General features: G+C 35.2%; 1 protein-coding gene across 1 annotated transcript in view; it reads right to left on the bottom strand.

The window, feature by feature from the left end:
- GNAT3 (G protein subunit alpha transducin 3) overlaps window positions 1-21729 on the bottom strand; it is a 55562-nt gene extending 33833 nt beyond the window's left edge. Inside the window, exon 1 of the mRNA XM_032304641.1 lies at window positions 21502-21729. Within this exon, the coding sequence (XP_032160532.1) occupies window positions 21502-21619 (118 nt within the window). The 5' untranslated portion in view covers window positions 21620-21729. The remainder of the gene's footprint in view (window positions 1-21501) is intronic.
- Window positions 21730-21930: the final 201 nt, after the last annotated feature.

Raw genomic sequence — 21930 nt, 5'->3', positions numbered from 1 at the left:
GCAGATAACAATGATGCAGGAGTATCTGAAAATCCATTATACACTCCATGGGAAGGAACAGGGGTGGCAGTGATAACATAGAGAACCAGTCACATTTACCTGGAACATTTACTTTAGTTGATGATATACAATATACAACTTTATTTTGGTATGTTTGGCAAACATTGTATAAAGAGATGGAAAAGTCATGTGATTTTTTAAAAAGATTTTATTTATTAGAGTATGTGCAGGGGGAAGGGGCAGAGGGGGAAGGAGAAGCAAACTTCCTGCTGAGCAGGAAGCCTGATGCAGGGGTAGATCCCAGGAACCCAGAATCATGACCTGAGCCAAAGGCAGCTGCTTAACCAAATGAACTACCCAGGTACCCCAAAATTCACATGATTTTTAAAATATAAAGGGAAACTTTGATGAAAAAATTTGATTATTTCCAGCTATGTCTCAAGGCCTTTCAAGTATATTTCTGGAATGTCCTTTGCCATTAATATGAGTGTTGACTTGGGAGATGGAACCCAAGAAGTACTGAAATGAAGTGACCTAAACTAAGTTTGAGGGTTTGGCTCTGGCCCCATGTGTGCACACATGTATGTTTGTGTGTAGCTGCGATATCTTTGGTAAATTCGTTAGCCCCTTAATTCCCTTATAAGCTAAGAAATTTACCTCACAAGATTATTAGAAGACTGTAATGACACAATAAGCATGAACTTATCTGCCAAGTACCATGCAAAATAAAACAGATCAATGTACTTAAGAAACCAAGAATGAAAGAAAATCTGTGGTGTTTTGTAAAGAGAAGAGTGTCAAAATGCCCTACATGTACCAGATGAATGATGCTGGAGCAACTGCGTGTCTGTGTGGCAAAACGACACTGACTTATATGACAATAGGCCAAAATTAATTGAATTGATTCATAAACATGTATGTGTTTTTGTATATAATGAAACTCTTTAAAGGTTCTAGAGCAATATGTAGATGAAAAAATCTTTTCAAACTTGAAGTAGTCAAAATGTCCTTAGATAAGACATTAAAAAAAAAACCCCAAATAGCGAAAAGTTGAAAACTGATAAATTGGACTTGATCATTGTTAAAAATATTTGCTCTCCAAAAGACAGTATCAAGAAAATGAGATGACAAACCACTGACTAGGAGGAAACATTCACAGCATGTATGTCAGGCGAAGAACAGGTGTCTAGTTTTATAAAAATTATTGTAAATTCATAATGAGAAGACCTAAAAATCCAATAAAAAATAGGAAAAAACCTGAACCGACATTTCTCAAAAAAAGATATGTGACGAATAATCTTACAAAAAGATGCCCAACATCGCTAGTAATCAAGGAAGTACAAATGGCACCATAAAGAGATGGCATTATATATCCAGTAAATTGGGGTAAAATTTAAAAGATTCACAATACCAAGTACTGACAAGGATGTGGAGCAACTGGAAGGCTCTTAACACTGCTGATAGAAAACAACATAGTATAGCCACTTTGGAATACGGCCGGCAACTCCTAAGATGTTGACACATAAATCTGTCATATGATCCAGTCATTGCACTCAGGCATTTACTCCAAATAAATGAAAATATACATCCTCACAGGGATTTAGACATGAATGTCCATAACAGCTTTGTTTCTTAACCCTAGAGCAGTAATACCCAAATGTCCGTTAACGGGGATGATGAACAAAATGTAGCCCATCTTTAGAATGAAATGCTACAAGCAGTAAAAAGGAACACACTATTGGCTCATGCAACAACATAAATAAACTTAAAATATTTATGCTGAGGGACAGAAGACAAAAAGTTTATTTACCCCATATAGTCCCTAGTATATTTGTTTCACTTATATAAAACTCCAGAAAGTAAAACCAAAGCATAGTGAGGATGCAGACTAGTTCTTCCTGCTCATGGGAGAGGAGAAAGGCAAGGATTGTAAAGGCATGTGAGGAAAATTTGGGGGTGATGAAAATGTTCGGCATCTTTAATTATGGTAACAGTGATGTCATGGGTGTGTATGTCTATAAAAACTCTACAAGTTGTACCCTTTCCGTATTTGTAATTTATTATATGTAGATTTTATCTCAATAATCTTGTTTAAAAAACAAACACCATCACCAACTTAGAACATTAACATTGTAGGTCCTTACCCATTTCACCAATTTTTAAGGTCTAATAGGACCATAATAGCACTGATATATGTGTGCTTTATAAAGTAGGATATTATGTTTTTATGGCTGTATTTTAAACAGTAGGGTGAATGCAGGCAGTGGGACTCAAGACTGTTTATATAAGAGTGTTGATTAAAATGATGACTAATGTGAGGATGGCTGCCATATGAAGAGTCTAAAAATGGATATGACTCCTGAGAGAAAATGATGGGAGAATTTAGTTAAAATTACTGCAATATGTAGGGCATATTGTATGGAGTATAAATGGGATATAAAGACATGCTTTTTAGTGCACTTATGTGATAAATATCTATTTATCTTTAGTGCATTTATCTACGGGATAAATATCTATGTATTTATCTCTCTGTGAAGGAGGAGGTAGGGAAGGAGCAACCACTTGAACTTTGAATGTTCTGATTTTATAGATAGGAGGATTTTATAGATAGGAGAAAACCAGAGTCGTCATGAGTTGGCAAAGCCTGATAACACAGATTTGTTCATAAAATTAAGATACAATCACCTATAAATCTGGAAAGTATTTGGGGAAATTCAGTATTTTGTAATTGATATGAAATTGTATTTTTTTAGAATGTATCCTTGGGTTACAACTAACCCTTATCCATGCAAATATGATGTTAAAATATGGTATTGACCAAAGACCTGAACTAAAATACCAAAGAGTCAAATATTTTGGTCTTCTTATCCTAATTGCTGTATCTTTAAGAGAAGCAAGGGGCGTGATAGGTTACTGGCAGCTCCAAAAACTGGGTCATGGGACATCTTCGAAGTCTCAACGTGCCTGTTAATTTTGGACAGATTTCAGAGTAGCACAGCTAAGGCAGTTTTAAAATTTCCCAGGAAAAATCAAAATGCAGGAAAACTAATAAACGTATATCCCTTACCAGCATGGCAGTCAATTGCCTTGTTTTACCTCTGTTTTTATGTAAGCAAAAGTAGTATGACTTTTTGTAACCCTCAATCTCAGAATTTTATTTAAATTTATATCAAGATATGTATTAAATTGGAGGATCCTGACTACCCTGTTTCACTTTTTAACTTTCACTATCACCCACTTTATTCTGTTTTCCCTACTCTGCTTTTTCCTATCACTCACCTTATTCTACAAACTTACAAATTACTCATATGCTGTTTTTAATTTTTCTTATCTGTCTTCCAATGCTGTGAGGTCAACTGCACTAGGGCGGGGATCTTTGTTTTGTTCCCTGATGGATCTAAAGCACGTAGAAGAGTGCCTAATTGTAGAATTTCAATGGAATAAATGAATTCTGTAAATTCATACTTTGGAAATAAAATTTTGCCCTCTGTCTTGTATATTTTTCACATTGCAACATTTCTGCCTGAGTGGCACTATTTTCTTAAGCTGTAGTGACACCTAAATTTAATTCTACTTCACAGCGAATTTGTATTGTCTCAGCCTATCTAACTGTATCTAGTTTTATCTGAAATAGCTGCTCACCTTACATAGTAAGGGTATCAGTGGCAAAGTTAATGGGAAATGAAATTTTACTGCCTGGTGCGGATAAATGAGGACCCCTTGGGTAAGCCTCCAGCATACTTTTCCTTATGGCTTTATATTGGTGTGGTTCACACCACACAGTGTAAAATTTGATAAATGCAAAATCAGCGACATGAATTTGCTAATATTTCTTTGTAGACTTTCTAAGATGTAATCAAACATGAACTGGCAGATGGGGCAAAACCATCTCATTTACTAGAAACTGCTATGTCCAAGGGTAGAATTTTTGAGGGGCAAATAAAAATCACATTAAAATATCACCTCTTGGGGGCACCTGGGTGGCTTAGTGGGTTAAAACCTCTGCCTTTAGCTCAGGTCATGATCCCAGGGTCCTGGGATCCAGCCCCACATCGGGCTCTCTGCTCAACAGAAAGCCTGCTGCCCCCCCCCCCCGCCCCGCCTGCCTCTGCCTACTTGCGATCTCTGTCAAATAAATAAGTAAAATCTTAAAAAAAAAAAAAAATCACCTCTTGGGGGCGCCTGGGTGGTTTAGTAGGTTAAAGCCTCTGCCTTCAGCTCAGGTTATGATCCCAGGGTCCTGGGATCGAGCCCCACATCGGGCTCTCTGTTCAGCAGGGAGCCTGCTTCCCTTCCTCTCATTCTACCTGCCTCTCTGCCTACTTGTGATTTCTGTCAAATTAATTAATTAATTAATTAATTAATCTTTAAAAAAAATCACCTCTTGGGGTGCCTGGGTGGCTCAGTGGGTTAAGCCTCTGCCTTCAGCTCAGGTAATGATCTCAGGGTCCTAGGATCAAGCCCTGCATCCTGCTCTCTGCTCAGCGGGGAGCCTGCTCCCCCACCCCCCACCCTGCCTGCCTCTCTGCCTACTTGTGATCCCTCTCTCTCTGTCACATAAATAAATAAAATCTTTTTAAAAAATTAAAAAGTACCACCTCACCTATCTTCAGAAGACAACTGGCTATATTATTTTGCATGGCTGAGCATTGCTTGTTTGCAACAGTGGTAAGAGAAAATCAATGAGCTTTGTACACTATCTTGGTTTGCCAGCTTTAGAAAATTTGTTATTTTGCTTCAGGCTGTGCATCACTTTGGAAAAATAAAAAAGTTATCTGGCAAGATTATGAAACTGTTTTTGGTAGTTTTGTTTTATGTTCTCTAATGGTAGATGTAGACATAAGAAATTATAGCATCATCCTCTGTAGGTGATGGATTTGGAGAATATCTCTCCATTTTATATGTATAGTTAGATTTATATTTATAAATAATTTGCTATATAGTCTTTTTGCTATATGGAAAACTACAGGGTCATAGGGATGTGGGCAGAAAGCCAATGGGCCCAATGGGGACTCTCTTGCTTATTCATGCCATGTGTATTTAGTGTTACATTTTGTTCAATCAGAATGGAAATACTGGGAAAAAAAAAAAACCTTTGGAGAAAATATGAGACTGAGAAAACGAACTCATTTCTGACTATTATATTTAATTGGTAATCATACAGCACTAAGATCTGGCATGTTTCCAAAATTATTTCTGAGTCTAGAGGGTATCTTATAATAAAATGATCATTGATGACCTTTCTTGGGTAAGCAGAATAATCAGTCATGTTTAAAAAACAGTATGTGGGTTTTTTTTATGGACCTGTATATGAAATACGAGTATTTTCTTTGGAAGACTTTACAAAGGATATCTAGACTGTTGCTTGCTCAATGTAGTGACCCTAGTCTTCTATATGAACATCCACTACAGTCAGCTATAGCATTAACAGGAAAATTCCTGAAGAAAAGTCAATCTCTCTAAAATCTCATTTATTATCTGAAACTCTATAAAGTTACCTCTGAAATAAATGATTAAGTCCCATTCTCACAATCATTCTGGGTCATAGTTCACAATAACCATTCCATTCTTGTACGATGAGATCATGTTACAGAGTCAAATATAGACCTCAAAACAGCATGTTCACATAGGCTGAGGGTGTCCCGAAATAATCTCTGCCTTCCAAACTGGTAATTACTAAAATTATTTTCTGGGTCAAGGGGTACTAAGGGAATTTTATTACTTGGAAGTGGATGATATTTCAAATAATTAAATATTTAGGTTTATGCCTCATGCTTTAATACTTATAAATTATTCCTAAGAATTAGAGATTTTATTCCATATTTTTATTGAAAATATTAAAAATAATGTTAAAGCTACATGGTACCTATCCTTGTAACTGACCTTCAGCTGAACATACTCTAGGCTTGATTGTTCATTTGCTAAAAGAGGCAAAATAAGAATAAACACTTCAACTTGTTATCCTGCATAAGATTTCTTGTAGGTGGTTTTAAAAATCACACAGTTGTGCAGTAGAATAAAACCTCAGAAATCAACCAACTATGCTATCTCTTCATTCTGTGCATGAGAAAAATGGGTCTAGTAGAAATTGTGATTCTCACCCAAAGTCCTAAACCTAGCTTAAAACAGAGAAGCTGTATTTTCTGACTCCGATGTTAATGCTATAATGTTGTTGCTTTTTCAAATATGTTCTGGTAATGTCAATATCAATATGATTTGAACACGTAAGTTATTTTAAATTCCTTCATTTTAAATTAACATGAAAGCAGTGTACTTGTCATAGATACTGGGATGCAGTCTATGCTTTTCATCCATTTATAGCCTGCAGGCATGGAAGGTTTTTAGGGTCACCCTTTGGAACCAACTTAATTTTGTTGCACTGACTCTTCCTCTTTCTTACGGAGCAACAACAAAATTATCTGTCTCTTCCACATGACAACCCTTCAAATCGTCTAGACTGAGGGTAGGAAAATGTGATCAGAACTTTGGATTAAATACAGGCTCACAGTTATTTCTGACTTTGGGTATCTTGATCAAATTTAATCGAGAGTCAGTTTTTTACTTTTACAAAATGGGGCTATTAATGTCTACCTCTTAAGGTCTGGGCAGGTTAACTTAGAGACAGGAAATACGCAGGACATATTTAAACTTAAGGTGAGTTCTCAACACTTTTTTTTAATTAAAGCATGCTCTCTCTCTTTCCTAAGAGACTTCCAGTTTAATATGTCCTGTTCCTTTAATCCTCTCTTGTAGAACATATATTTCAACCCCTTCCACTCAAAGCTGGGTGAAAAACAGTGTTTGAAATACTGGTACTGAAAATTGTGCCGTAGATATCAGGAGATTTATCAACAGCACTGATAACTCTGATGTAGCAGGATAGGAATGCAACCTAGGCTGCCCTTGCCCTTGGTGCTTATTTTTAAATAGGACACTTAATTCGGACCATGATTCATTTGCTGCCTCTTTTTTTTTTTTCTTTTCTTCTGTAACTGTATCACATTCTTTACCTATATTAAGTTTGGAGTAAGTTAAGATTTTCCTACTTTTACTCCACACCACCCCTTTCACATACTACACACACATCATCTGATTTAAACCTCAGTTGGAGATCTCGGTTAAATTCCATTTTTTTTTTGGACCAGTCATTTCTGGTAGTTGAATTCTGGTAGTTAGAATTTTGACTTTGTTTGTCACTCTATGTCACCAAACTCTGAATCTTATTTGAGTGTGAAATGCTGAAAATCCTCCTTCACCCAAATCCCTGGTAAGAGCATTGAATAGGAAAGGGTGAGGGGCAGGAAACTGTGTCAAGTCCCTGAATCATCATTAGTGCAGCTAACAATACTAGCCGTGTAGTACACAGAGCTGACGGTAGTTACCTGTGGCAACCACTGAAGGTTTTTGTACATACTGCTTGTCTGGTTAAGGGATTGCCTTTATAGCTTATTTGATAAGCGTTTTTATCAGGAATGGATGAAAGAAGTTTATTGTGTTTAGTTCAGCTTCTATCATAACTATAATGATTTTTCTCTTTTAATGTGGTAAGTTAGTGAACGATATTTATGTGCTAATACTATTTTAACCATGCAGTCTTGGGATAACAAACCCCCCATACACATTTTTTTTTTTTTTAAACACTTTATGCATTGTTAGAGTTAGCTTGCTAGTATTGGCTTTGGTCTTTGTATTTATGTTTCTGAGGAGGGAGATTGGCCTGTAACTGTCGGTTAAATTTTGTTGTTAAGTTGTCAGAGAATGCATTCACAAGTACTTCTTTCTTTATGTAATTTTAAGTGATTTGTTCATGAGCTAATTGATAGGATTTACTTACAAAGCCATACTGGATTTTCAGATAAATCTGTACATTTTCTTTTGCCAGATAATAAACAATATCTCAGTGTACACTTATTTTTCCATTTTATTCTAATAATCTTAAAACCTGCAGAAGTTTGAGAAAACAGTTCATTGCAAACGTCTATTTTATTTTTTTAATTGAAGTATAATTAACATACAATGTTATATTAGTTTCAGGTATACAACATATTGATTCAACAATTCTGTACATTACACAATTGTATATATTGAGTATATAATAAATGCTCACCAAAATAGGTATAATCATCATCTGTCACCATACAATGTTATTGCAATAGTATTGACTATATTCCCTATGCTGTACTTTTCTTCTCTGTGACTTACTTAGTTTATAACTGGAAGTCTGTAATTCTCTTTATCTCTTTTGCCCATCCACTGGCAACCACCACTTCTTTGTATTTAAGAATCTGTTTGGTTTTTGTTTGTTCATTTGTTTTGTCTTTTAGATTCCACGTATGAGTGAAATCATACGGTATGCATCTTTCTCTGGCTTGTTTCACTTAGCATGATATCCCTAGGTCCACTCATGTTGCAGATGGCAAGATTTCATTCTTTTTCATGGCTAAGAGTACATTGTATTTACCACATCTTCTTTATCCATTTATCTATTAGACACTTGCGTCAATTAGACACTATATATTGCTTCTTGTAAATGATGTTGCAGTAAATAGACAGATGCATATGTCTTTTCAAATTAGTGTTTTCATTTTCTTTGGATAAATATCCAGCAGTGAAATCACTGGCTCATACAACATTGCTACTTTTAATTTTGGGGGAAAACTCCAAGCTGTCTTCCATAGTGGCTACACCAATTTCCATTCTCACCAATAGGGCATGAGGGTTCCCTTTTCCACATCCTTGCCAACAATGGTTATTTCTTACCTTTTTTTTTTTTTTTAAGATTTTGTTTATCCATTTGACAGAGATCAGAAGTAGAGAGGCAGGCAGAGAGACAGAGAGAGAGGAGGAAATAGGCTCCCTGCTGAGCAGAGAGCCTGATGTGGGGCTCGATCCCAGAACCCTGGGATCATGACCTGAGCCAAAGGCAGAGGCTTTAGCCCACCAAGCCACCCAGGCGCCCCTTATCTTTTTTTGATACTAATGTTTCTGACAGGTGTGAGGTGATAGGTTACCATGGTTTTTGGTTTGCATTTCCCTACATCTTATGGTTTTGATTTGCACCGTGAATGATGATTACTGATGTTGAGCATCTTTTAACATGTCTGTTAGCCATCTGTAGGTCTTTGGAAAAATGTTCAGGTTCTCTGTGTATTTTTTAATTGGATGATGATTTGGTGTTGTTATATAAGATCTTTATACATTTGGGATATTAATTTTCATATAGGTGTGCATTTATTTCTTGGCTGTCTATCCTGTACCATTGACCTATTTGTCCATTTTTATGCCAGTGCCATACTATTTGAATACTAAAGCTCAATAGCATATCATGAAATCTGTGATTGTGATGCCTCCAGCTTTGTTCTTTCTTAAAATTACTTTCGCTATTCAGGGTCTTTGCGGTTTCATACAAATTTTAGATAATTTATTCTAGTTCTGTGAAATATACTATTGGTGTTCTTCTAGAAATTCGTTTGACTCTGTAGATTGCTTTGTGCAGTATGGGCGTTTTAATGGCATTCATTCTTTCAGTGCATTAGCATGGTACAGCTTTCTATAGGTTTGTGTTGTCTTCAAATTTTTCATCAATATTGTATAGTTTTCAGAGTATAGGTCTTTCACCTCCTTGGTAAAATTTATTCCTAGGTATTTTATTCTTTTTGGTGCATTTGTAAATGGTATTTTTTTAAAAAGTCTCTCTTTCTGCTACTTCATTGTTAGTGTATAGAAATGAAACTGATTATGCATATTAATCTTCTATCCTGCAAATTTACTGAATTCATTTATCATTTCTGGTAATATTTTTGGTGGAATCTTTGGGGGTTTATACACAGAGTAACATGTCATCTGCAAATAGTGAGTCTTACTTCTTCCTTACCAGTTGAATGCCTTTTATTTCTTTTTCTTGTCTGATTACTGTACCTAGAACTTCTAGTACTGTGTTGAATAAAAGTAGTGAAATGGATATCTTTATTTTGTTCATGATCTTAGAGGAAAAGTTTTTAGTTACTCACCACTGAGTATTCCCTGTTTGTTGAAAGTTCTTATCATGGATGGATATTATTTTGTCAAAAGCTTTTTCAGATGATCATATTTTTTATCCTTTCTCTTATTAATGTGATGTATCACATTGATTTTGTGAATATTGAACCACCCTTGCATCCCTGAAATAAATTCCACTTGATTGTGGTGAATGACTCTTTTAATGGATTGTTGAATTTAACTTAATATTTTTTTTAGGACTTTTGCTTGTAAAGTTCATTAGAGGTATGGGCCTGTAGTTCTTTTTCTTTTTTCTTTTTCCTCCCCCTCCCCTTTTGTTTTTTGTGTGGTGTCTTTGGTTTTGATATTAGAGTATACTGTTCTCATAGAAGGCATTTGAAAGTTTTCCTTCCTCTTGTATTTTTTGGACGATGTTGAGAAGAATAAATATTAACTCTAAATGTTTGGTAGAATTTACCTTGAAGGCATCTGGTCTCAGACTTTTGTTGTTTTTTAATTCTCTTTGGTCACCCATATCTTTTGATTGGAACATTTAGTCCATTTATATTTAAAGGAATTATTGTTAGGTATGTACTTACTGCCATTTTGTTCATCGTTTTCCTGTTGTTTCTATAGTTCTTTTTGGTTTCTTTCTTGTCTTGTCCTCATCCCTTGTGATTTAATGGCTTTCTTTAAATGTTATCCCTCAATTCTTTTTTTTTTTTTTTTTAATTTTCTGTGTATCTGTTACAGGCTTTTGATTTGTGATTCCCTTTAGGTTCATATATAGCATCTTATGTGTAGAGCAGTCATCATTAAGTTCATAATCATTAAGTTCAACCACATTCTAAAAACATGCAATTTTCTCTCCCCCTTTGATGTTTTATGTATATAAAGTCTTACTTAATATCTTTTATTTTCTGTATCCTTTGACTGACTTTTTTATAGATATAATTGATTTTACTGCTTTTGTGTTTTAACCTTAACACAGGATTTATAAGTTATTAATCCATTACCTCTCCTCTATGTTTACTTTTACCTGTGAAATCTTTCGCTTTCATAATTTTCATCGAGTTATGACCTTTCATTTCCACTCAAAAATTTCCTTTAGCATTACTTGTAAGGCTGATTTAGTGGCAATGAACTCCTCTGACTTTGTTCTTCTGGGAAGCTCTGTATCTCTCCTCCTATCCCAAATGATAACTTTACTGGGTATAGTGTTCTTGGTTGCAGGTTTTTGCCTTTCAGTACTTTGAGTATATCATACCACTCTCTTCTGGTCTCCAGTGTTTTTGCTGAAAAACAGCAAATAGCCTAATGAGGTTGCCCTTGTATGTAACAGTTTTCTTTTTTTCCTAACTGCTTTTAAAATGCTCTCTTTATCATTATTTTTTGCTATTTTAATTACTAAATGTCTTGTCGTGGACCTCCTTGGGTTAATTGTTAAGGACTTTCTGTGATTCTTGGTCCCAAATGTCTGTTTCCTCCCCCAGAGTTTGTCACTCTTGATGTCACTGAGTTCCCTTAACTGATTTCCATTTTTTACTCTTTGCTATTCAGCTTCCTTGCTTTCCATTACTCTTTTCCACATTGCTGATTTGTTCTTCTGCAGCTTCCAATCTGCTATTGATTCCTTCTGGAGTATTTTTTTTTTTTTTTCCATTTTAGTTACTGAATGGTTCATCTCTGACTGGTTCTTTTTTATATTTTGTATCTTTGTGAAAGACCTCACTGAATTTATCCAGTTATCTGAGTATCTTCATGACAATTACTTTGAATTGTCTACCAGACATATTGTTTATCTTTGTTTCATTTAGCTTTTTTTTTTTTTCTGTGATTTTTGTCTTATTCTTTCATTTTGTCTAACTCTGTGTTTGCTTCTATGCAATAGGGTGATCAACAATATTTCCTGGTCTTCAAAAATAGTGGCGTTGTGTGAAAGAGTTCCTCTGGTGCCCTGTATCACAATGTCCCCCTGGTCACCAGAACCAGATGATCCAGAGGTTTGTGGCTCTTGTGTCACTGCATGTATCTGACTATTGTCACTCAGTTGCATCTGTTTTCTTCCCAGCCATCTGCAATGCATTGGGTGCAGACACACCAGTGGCAGGGCTTGCTCCCTGTGTAGCCGGCAATGAAGCTTGGATGCAGGAATTGTGGATATGCTGGTATAGGGGGTTATCTTCCCTTTTCTCCAAGACAGGAATCATTTTGGAATGGTGCCAGTTCCTGCTGGGGCTGCTTGCACTGTGTGGTAGGTAGGCTCTTTAAGGGCAGGGACTCAGTTTCCTATTGTTTTTGGACTCTCCTGGAGTTAAGCCCACTTATTTTTAAAGTAGTCAGGGTTAAACCCCATGAATTGTAAAACCTCTCAAATTTAAGCCCCACTAGTTTTGAAAGCCAGACCTTATGGAAACTTGTCCTCCCAGTGTGAGTCCCCAGTTCCCGGGGTTCCAGGGTGGAATTTAATCCTCTTGCTTTGCTGCACTTGTGGTGTTCCTCCTGTTTATGGTAGTCTCACTTGGGGTGGTTGGTTCACAGCTGTGTCTCCACCTTTTCCAGTGTGGACTCCGCTCTACAATTAACTATGGAAGGTCTGTTTGGCCCATCTGCAGGTCATTGCCAGAGTTAGTTGCGTATGTGTACATGTTATTATCTCAGTGTGTTCAAGGAAGGAGATGAGCTGAGCATCCTCCTACTCTACCATCTTCCTGTCCTTCCTTAAGAATCTATATTTTACACCGTTCACCAGTTTTTGTTTTGTCATGTTTCCTTTCTTTCGTACATCTATGAAATAGTTATGTATGTGTGTATATATATATTATATATATATATATATATATATATATAATATACTTTGTTTTGCTGAACCTCTGACAGTAGACACTTTACCCATAAACACTTTAGAAGGCATAAGAATAAGAAGGCATAATAAAATCATGATACAAGATTTCATGCTTGAGAGAATTGATATTAATCCAAAATGTGAGCTAATATATATTCTATATTTAAGTTTGTCTGTTTGTTCCAAAAAATCTTTTTCATGCCTTTTATATTTCTTGGATCCAAAATCCAGTTAATGTTTATATATTCCCTCTGGTTATTATGCTATTTAAATTTGTTTAATTTCAGAATATTTCCATTTTCATATTGTTTTTAATTTGTTTTCATGACATTTGCATTTTTGTAAAGTGTAGGGTAACTTCTTATATAATATCCAGTATTCTGTACTTACCTGGTTAGATTCAACATAAATATTTTAGCATAAATATGATATAATACTGTGTTTTTTTGGTGCATCACATCAGTACGCTTATGGTGTCTGATACATTTCTGTGACTAATAGTATGCTAAGTTCCTATTTCTGTGATAGAATACTATAAACATCACAAATCCGTAAAACACCTTATCAGGCAAACTAAGCATGTTTCATTTGTGAGAAATATTGTGGTTATATACTATCTTTTCTAATGAAATTTAAATACTTCCAATTTTATACTTGTTTTAAAAATATAATATTTAAAAGATTATATGATCCTTTTTGGATTTTGACAAGTATTTTAAAAATATGTCTTCTTTCTTATCTTATTACTATACATTGTAGGCTGAAAAGGGAAAGTGTTTTCCCCAAAGAGGCCTATTTTAACTGAAACATAGATGATAGATTTGTCTAAGTGTTCATTAATTGTGGAACAGGTACACACACCTTTCTGTATACTAAAGTTTAAAAAAAAAAAAGGCCTTGGTTAATTACATGGTTATTTTATACACATTTGAGAATTGGGTAAGAGAAAAGAGAGGATTGAATATATCAAATCTCTAGTGCTCACTGGAGTTGTCCCTCCTAATTTCCAGACCCAGATATTCATCTGTTTAATAGATATCTCCACTTCATTATGCTATAAACATCACCCATTTGAATGTCCTAAATCATTTCTCCTTTCATATCTCCCCCAACCTAAACTTTGTTTTGCCTTTCACATATCAATGAATAAAATGATCACCATTTTCAATTCTACCTTTAATCATTCTTCTCATTTAAAACCCATATGCAGTCAGCTACCAAGTTTTGTTGACCTTGTCTCTGGATGTCCTTCAGATCTTAACTTTGAAACTTGTACTTTCCACTTTAATTTATAATCTTAGCAAGTATTTGTGAAATAGTGACAGTTTCCTAGTTGACCCACCTACTTCAATCATTCTCATAAAATCTTTGTCTCATAGCATAGCGGGGATGGTTTCGGACCTCTCCCCCGCCCCCGCCAAAAAAAAAGAGTATAATCATTTTCACTTACATTCTGAAAACCTATCAATATATCCCAGTTGAATTAAATAAGCTCTTTATGGGATGCCATAATGGCTTTTCTCTAGCTCTCTTTCCACATTCCAAACATATGTCCATGCGTTAGACACTATGAACAACTTACAGGAATATTTTAGATTCTGATTCTGTCATTCTTCCATACGTACATCATGCATGCATTCTTGTGCTAAGTCATAGGAATAAAATGAAGAACAAAACCTGACATGTTTTCATAGACCCTAGAATGCGAATAAAAATTTGATACTAATAGGGATTTTAAAAAAAGGCTTTGTTTTCTTGTCAACTATGTTGTAATCTTAGAAACTGAATTATCTTAATTTCTTAAGATTCTCCTCTGTAAAATGAAGATAATATCTATTTCGTAGGGGTGTTTTCATAGATAGAAAACAATAGCAAGTGGTGGAGAAATACGAGATCCATTCTATCAGAGATAGAAGTAAAACTCAACTTTGCCACAAGGTTGCCCTCTGGCAGTGGGCAGAGAATGATCACAAAAGAGATAAGGAAGATTGAAATACAGAGTTAATATAATGGGAAAGAATATAATGGGGAGCCTCATAAAATACAAAGCTTAAGGATAAGTAGGCAGTGAGATAAACCTGAACAATAATTTTGAGGTCTCCTAAGGTACAGTCAGTTCACAGTTCACAGAAATTTGCAAATATGGATCAAGACATGGGCAAAAGGAAGGATATTAGTGTCATTCTTCCAGAAGAGATTGTTAACTTTGATCTGCAAGAGACAGGACAGATTGCAAAACCAAGATCCAAGGACAAACCTTGATAGGTGAAACCATTTAAGACTGGGGAGAAGAACCAAGCTTCAATAAAGGGAGCCATGAGGGGATAAAACACTAGAGGGTATTGCAGCATTATAGGATGTCTAAAGAAGAGATACACAGTTACTAAAGTCTGAATTTTGTGAATTGGGGGTTATCAGGGCTCTGTGAGAGAGAGCATTTTAGTAGAGAGGAAGATACACAGGTGGATTGCAGTTAACTAAAGAGAATGTAGAGGATAAGAAAACAGAAGCAGTGAGCAAACACTAGAAGTATTTCAGTATAAAAGTGTGTTTAAAAAGGTACCTATGTAAGGTCAATTCAAGGAGATTATGGAGTCAAAGAATGTTTTTTAGGCTCATGGAGAGAAATATATCTATGTTCCAAAAGGGAGGAGCCAGCAGAGAATTCTGAAAATTCACTTAATAAACTTCTATCACTTAGAAAAAAAAAAAAAGAGAGAGAGAGAGAGAGAGAGAGAGAAAAGAGAGAATAATTCATAAAGCAAAATTCTTAAGATATGGAAGAGGGTGAAATTTATAACACAGTGGTTGAAATTAGCTTTAAACTGAAAGTGGAATAGTTCAGTGAGATTTGGAGATGATGACCGATCCCTATCTGGTACACTGTTGTTCATCTTGGGTGAGGCGGAGGGGAGGAGTTCTAGATGAAAATAATATTGGGAATACAGAAACAGTTGCCCCAAAGGGGTAAAATAATTATTGGCCCAGCTAAAGTTAAAAAAAAGTTAGTCAGCCAGGAAACAGAAAATGATGCCATTTTATTCTACAACACCTGGGAATGAAAGAAATTAGGAGAATGCGTGGGGGTCAGGGTTGGATCAGCACTCAGGGCTGAAAAGATGTTGAATAGCATCGCTTTGGTGGAGATTGGTTGGTTTCAGTGTATCAGAACAATGGTGGATGGGGAATTTTGAGGAATTATCTAGGGTGCAGAGTATGAATCTCAATTAAGGCAGCAGATTCAAGGGACAGGATGGTTCAGACCTGTCAGACGAATACAGCTAAAATTAGGCTGATTCCAATTGAAGGGGTCGGGAAGGTATATGAAATCGAAGAACTAACTCACATGTGTCAAAGAGTGAGAGAATATAATGGTCAGAGATGAAAACTTTAAGATACCTTAAAAAAGGAACAGTTCTAAGTAGCACATTTATTCTATTTGAATATAAAATAGTGAGGCAGGAATGACAGCTGTGACTTCTGCTTTAAAGCATCAGGATCTAATCAACAGAATGGTGGTTTTTCCAATCTTGATTGGTCTTATCCTCAGTTTCACCTTGAATCAATCCTACTTCTATAGGTTCAAGGCTACACTGATGTATTTATACATCAATACTTGGAGAAAACTTAGATAAGCAGATGGATTCTGGGTTTGAGTCTAAAATCTTAACTGGAAGTATATTTGATGTGCAGTCTATCACGGAGTCATTATGCTCTCCAATGTTCACTACCCTCCTATCTCTCTAACAGTTTGGAGGAGTGAATAACTTTTTGTTGGCTGCTCATCATGCTTCTATAAATGTTTTGAAAGGTATGGAATCGCTTGCTCTCGAATCAAGAATTCAGAGTCTGAATGAAAAAAAGGGAATACAGAAAAGTTGTGTAGTATTACTAGAGAGGTTCTGTTATAAGTCAGCATTAACAAGAGTCTTTTCCAGAGGATTTAATCTCATTAGCAAATATCGTCGTTTGGCTAAATATGGAATACCTTAATACATGGTTTGCATGTTTTATGTGAGAGACTTGAGTCTATGTATAAGATTAACTGCATATTTAAGATAAATTAACTTAAAACAAACAACCAAATATATGCAAAACATTTGTCTAAGCACTTTTTGCATGTTGGAAAAGAGACATTATAGAGAGCTATTTGGTACTGCCATCTGCCATTCTTGGTAAATAAATACAATATTACAAATATTTGGGTTTGCTTTTGGAACTTTCATACTGTTATAATGTAAACAGTTCATTGCATTTTTGATAAAATTTGAAACTCTCCAAGTAGACTTTTCTGCCTGTTTTCTCTCTCCTGAAAATCAATTTTGAACATTTGCATTAAATATATTTGTGCATCCACAAGATTGGTTATCTTTAGAAACATAAAATTATTTTATAATATTTTAAAACAAAAATACATTATTATAGCAAGGAAAGGGTAGCTTTAATTTGAATAAATAAAACAAAAAAATTGAAAACATATAGGAATATGTCTTACATGCTGTTCACTTACCACTAGTGATCAGAAAGAAATTGATTGGTTAATCCTGAAGTAATTATTCCGGGGGAATCTCATTGTCTGATCACATCCATTGTCAAGCATTGATTCTTGGTATAATGGAAATTCAAAATAGAATTTCTTACATTTGATGAATTCATAATCTAGCCAGTGACAGAAACACATCCAGTTTCCTGCATACTTTCCCACTCATATTTAAAGATATTTTTTAAAAATAAAAATAAAGACCTACTTTTAAAAAAGAATAAAAGTAAGAACTTTGATTTAACCTCAGTTTCTCTCTTCTATTCTCTTAGATATACATAACAGGAAAACAAAGGAAGAAAAATTGTATATGTTTATTGACATTTAATTTATTTCAGTTTTGCAAATCTATTACACTACAAAAATATATCATATTTGTCTGGATTTTTGCAGTTTATAAAGTACTTTGACATCCACCATTTCTCTGATGTTATGTGGCTAGCCTGAGGTAACTCAGAGATGTGAAAAAAGCATATCATAATGAAAGCATTAAATCAATTAGTTTTATCTCAAATGGTTTAAAAATACATTGTACTCTACATGTGTTGAATTATAGTCTCTACTCTTCCAGGTGGATAAACCTATTTAGTCAATTCTGCTGTGCAGATTTTGTTTCACCATTTTGTAATAAACTTTTAAACAGTGTCAAAATTATCATAATTCTCCCACTATCATACTGGAAAAATGATATACTTTCCAAAATATCCATTTGTTGAATAAATGGGACCATTTGAAAAAATTGAAAATGTTGATTACCTAAGTAAATACAAACACATTTAAAGTAGATATTCTTTTATATTTGGATGTTCAAGTTTACATTCCTAAGAGTCAGATGATTGCAATAATATTTTAAAACAGAGCTCAAATGGCACCATTAAGTTTCATGGTATTAAATAAAAAAAGAAGGGTTTAGATCTAAAAGAAAATTAATGATAAACAGTATAGGATAGTGCTGGAAATCACTGGCTAAAAGCTAATTATAATATCATAACTGAAAATTATAGAGTAAATGTGACAGTGTTCCAAATACGAAAACAAAGTTAATTTTTCCTTATACTTCCCATTAAGCTCTGAATCTACAAACGTATAAAAGAAATTAATGTAAAATATGAAGAGAGGGGACATGGAAAGAATGGAAATGATCCACTCTGATTCTGCAATTTAATGACAGGTGTTTCTTTTGGACAGTAATAAAATTTAATCAAACATTTATAAGTTAAGTCTTCAAGAAATAACTTACTTAAGAATTCTCCAAAAGGAAAAAAAAAAAAAAAGAATTCTCCAAAAGAGAACATGTTATTCATTAGAATTTGTTCTTCTTATTAAAATGTACTCTTTCTGGGTAATCTTTACAGGCTTTTCTTTTTTTTTTTTTTTTTAAGGCACATGGCATTATTATTCTTACAGCAGTTTTCAAATGTGCTAGGAATGTCTGAGTCATCTCCAGTGTTTCCTAGAAGCCTGCTTTTTGCAAAGGAGAAAGATTTGGCATCTCTTCTGTAATTTTACTAAATGTCTAAAAGGCATAATAAAGAGGGAACTGTCTGCAAGGTATTCCTTTATTTGTAAAATAGCAATTAGATAGCTCTTTAATTTCAGTGAAGCCTTATGTCCCATAATAATACAAAATGGTACATCTGCTTTACAGCACATGTTAAATTTGTAACTTGTGTTAATGTGTTTAAGCACCTACAGTTGATTAGATAAGAGGATCAGCATAAAGAATGAATTCTGTCAAAAATATTTTTCAATCTGAATCTTTACAGAAATTGAATTAGAATCAGAATCTGATCACTACCAAGGCCTAACTAGTCCGTCCCACGTGACCTACACACATTAGTAATCACTGTTTCAATGATAGGAGAGGTTAAGTAGATTTCATTTGTGAGGGGATTTGAGAGTTGGAGGATGGGAAGGTTTAGGTTAGTTCCATTGAAAGCTTGTATGTCTTTTTTGTTTGTTTGTTTGTTTGTTTTTATTTATTTGTTTGACAGACAGAGATCACAAGTAGGCAGAGAGGCAGACAGAGAGGGAGGAGGAAGCAGGCTCCCCGCTGAGTGGAGAGCCCGATGCGGGGCTCGATCCTAGGACCCCGGGATCATAGACCTGAGCTGAAGGCAGAGGCTTTAACCCACTGAGCCACCCAGGGCTTGTATGTCTTAATGAGGCCATATTGCAAATAAAATGATACTGTTTAGAGAATTTGAGTTAAAGTAAAAAAAGGAGGATTGAAGCAAAGTTTTTACAAGACTTTATTGTTTTGAACTTGACAATTGAAAGATCATGCATAGAATAGTCCAGAAGGGAAAACTTAGACAAACTTTTGGAATAAACTAGGAGAGGAAGACTTGAGAATTTGATTCACTTGTGTAAATAAGTTCAGTACACATATTTTCAGAACCAAATAAATCCAAGCATATTGTGTGGTATCTTTGGAACTGAATTTATGAAATTGTCTGGGGAAAGTAAAAGATAAAATAATGCTACTAATGATCCTTTTTTTAATCTCTGGTACTAGAAGTTACCCTCATTTCTTGATCTAACCCAACCACTTTAATCTAAAAAGAACTGGCATATTGAGAATAGGTCTAGTCTTTTGAAACTTTATTCAAAAATAGGGATTTTAGGGGCACCTGGCTGGCTCAGTGGGTTAGATAGAGCCTCTGCCTTCGGCTCAGGTCATGATCCCAGGGTCCTGGAATCGAGCCCCGCATCGGGCTCTCTGCTCAGCGGGGAGCCTGCTTCCCCTTCTCTCTCTCTGCCTGCCTCTCTGCCTACTTGTGATCTCTGTCTGTCAAATAAATAAATAAAATCTTAAAAAAATTATAAAAATAGGGACTTTTAAATCTGTTTTACCATTACTCTTATTCCACTGTTCTTAGTACAAGTGGGACACTGAATGCACTTGTAGGAATGTTTGGCTTTCCTTCTCATCTTTTATTTGCTTTTTCTTTGTCCACATTACTTCTGTTCTTGATCAAAGAAAGCCTCAGAGAATGCTCTGGAGTGAGAGGGAAAATATTTCCAGTTGTAAGAGTTGGCTTCAACATCTTTCCAAGTTACTCAACCCTAGGTGGTTCCTTGCAAGTGCTGTGGGCAGGTGTGAGCCATGGAACTTGTGCATAAAAGGAGAGAACGTTTTCTTTTCTTTGCGGAGCAAGTGCTGGGAATCCCACAGTTGATCTCTGAGACACCTTTGCCACTGAGAGCAAACTAGACACAGGAAAGGAGGCACTTAAAAAATGAGGGTATTGTGTGAACAATACACAATTCTGAAATAAAATGCAGTCTTTTTGTGGGCACCTGGGTGGTTTAGTCGGTTAAGCCTCTGCCTTTAGCTCAGGTCAAGATCCCAGGGTCCTGGGATCCAGCCGCACATCGGGCTCTCTGCTCAGCAGGGAGCCTGCTTCCCTCTTCCACTCTGCCTGCCTCTCTGCCTACTTGTGATCTCTCTCTCTGTCAAATAAATAAGTAAAATCTTAAAAAAAAAAAAAAAAGGGGTAAAAAGAAGGAACATAATCCTGACCTGAATCAATATATAAATATCCTAAAAAAGTTTCAGTGGAGTATTTTATAAGTATACAAATGGTGGCACAGGCAATATTCAAAAGCCTGAACAATGTTATTAATCTAAGGTAACTTATCATTCATTACTCGCTAAATAACTTGATACTAATTGGTTTTGACAGCACAGTAATTAAATAACATGTTAAATTTGATATCAAACAACTCAACGGTTATTTCTGTTCAAACAAAATAATGTAACTCTATATAACTTGTAATTAAAGGATTGTTTTCACTACTAAATAACTGATGTTCAGAAAATGATTAGTGTAGGAGAAAATAATAAATGGATATGAGTTTCCCTTTAATTGTAGTAAATTGTATTATTGACAAAGAGGAATTGAATCATCTCATAAATATTTGTCTCTCTGCTTAAGCAAAATAAAATAAAATACTAAATAAGAAAAGTAAACATTTATAGAGGGCGTATAAAATCTCTCTAAGTTTCCAAGCACATATTCATAATAAATTCCCCATATGGTAATTTACCTGAAATTAAAATTTGAGAAAAGAAATACATCCTAATTGCAAAGAAAAATGGGGGTTTTGAAAGCAAGAGGGAAAAAAATATTACCTAATAACAGCAACTTGACAGTTCTTGCATCTCGTTCAGCATCTTCCTGAAGCTTTTTCTCCAGTTCTTTGGATCTTTTGGCTGACTCCTTGCTCTCTGAGCTAATTCCGCTCCCCATCTCGTGGTGGTAGATACTTGTTTGTTTCTGTGCCTGAGCTTTCTCCAATGTGGAACACAGCTCCGGCTTGGAGGGAAGATGCAGAAGCAGTGCTCTGCGGAGCTTCCTAACTGCCCATTCCCACACTCTCTGAGACCCTGCTTTGCCTAAGGAGATGCTTTCAGAGCTATCACCTGATCACAGGGCAAAACCACACAACCCCATGGTTGCATGGCTAGAGGCAAAAGAGGAAATTCATTATGCTTTCAAATTAATGACCATTTATGGCACATCTTCAGAAACTTGCCCATCTTTCCTAAAGAACAGTGTAT

The sequence above is a fragment of the Mustela erminea genome, chromosome 11 (assembly GCF_009829155.1).
Source record: "Mustela erminea isolate mMusErm1 chromosome 11, mMusErm1.Pri, whole genome shotgun sequence".
In the NCBI taxonomy this organism is placed as follows: Eukaryota; Metazoa; Chordata; class Mammalia; order Carnivora; family Mustelidae; genus Mustela; species Mustela erminea.
The sequence above is the reverse complement of the archived record's forward strand: the minus strand, read 5'-3'. Positions and strand labels throughout refer to the sequence as shown.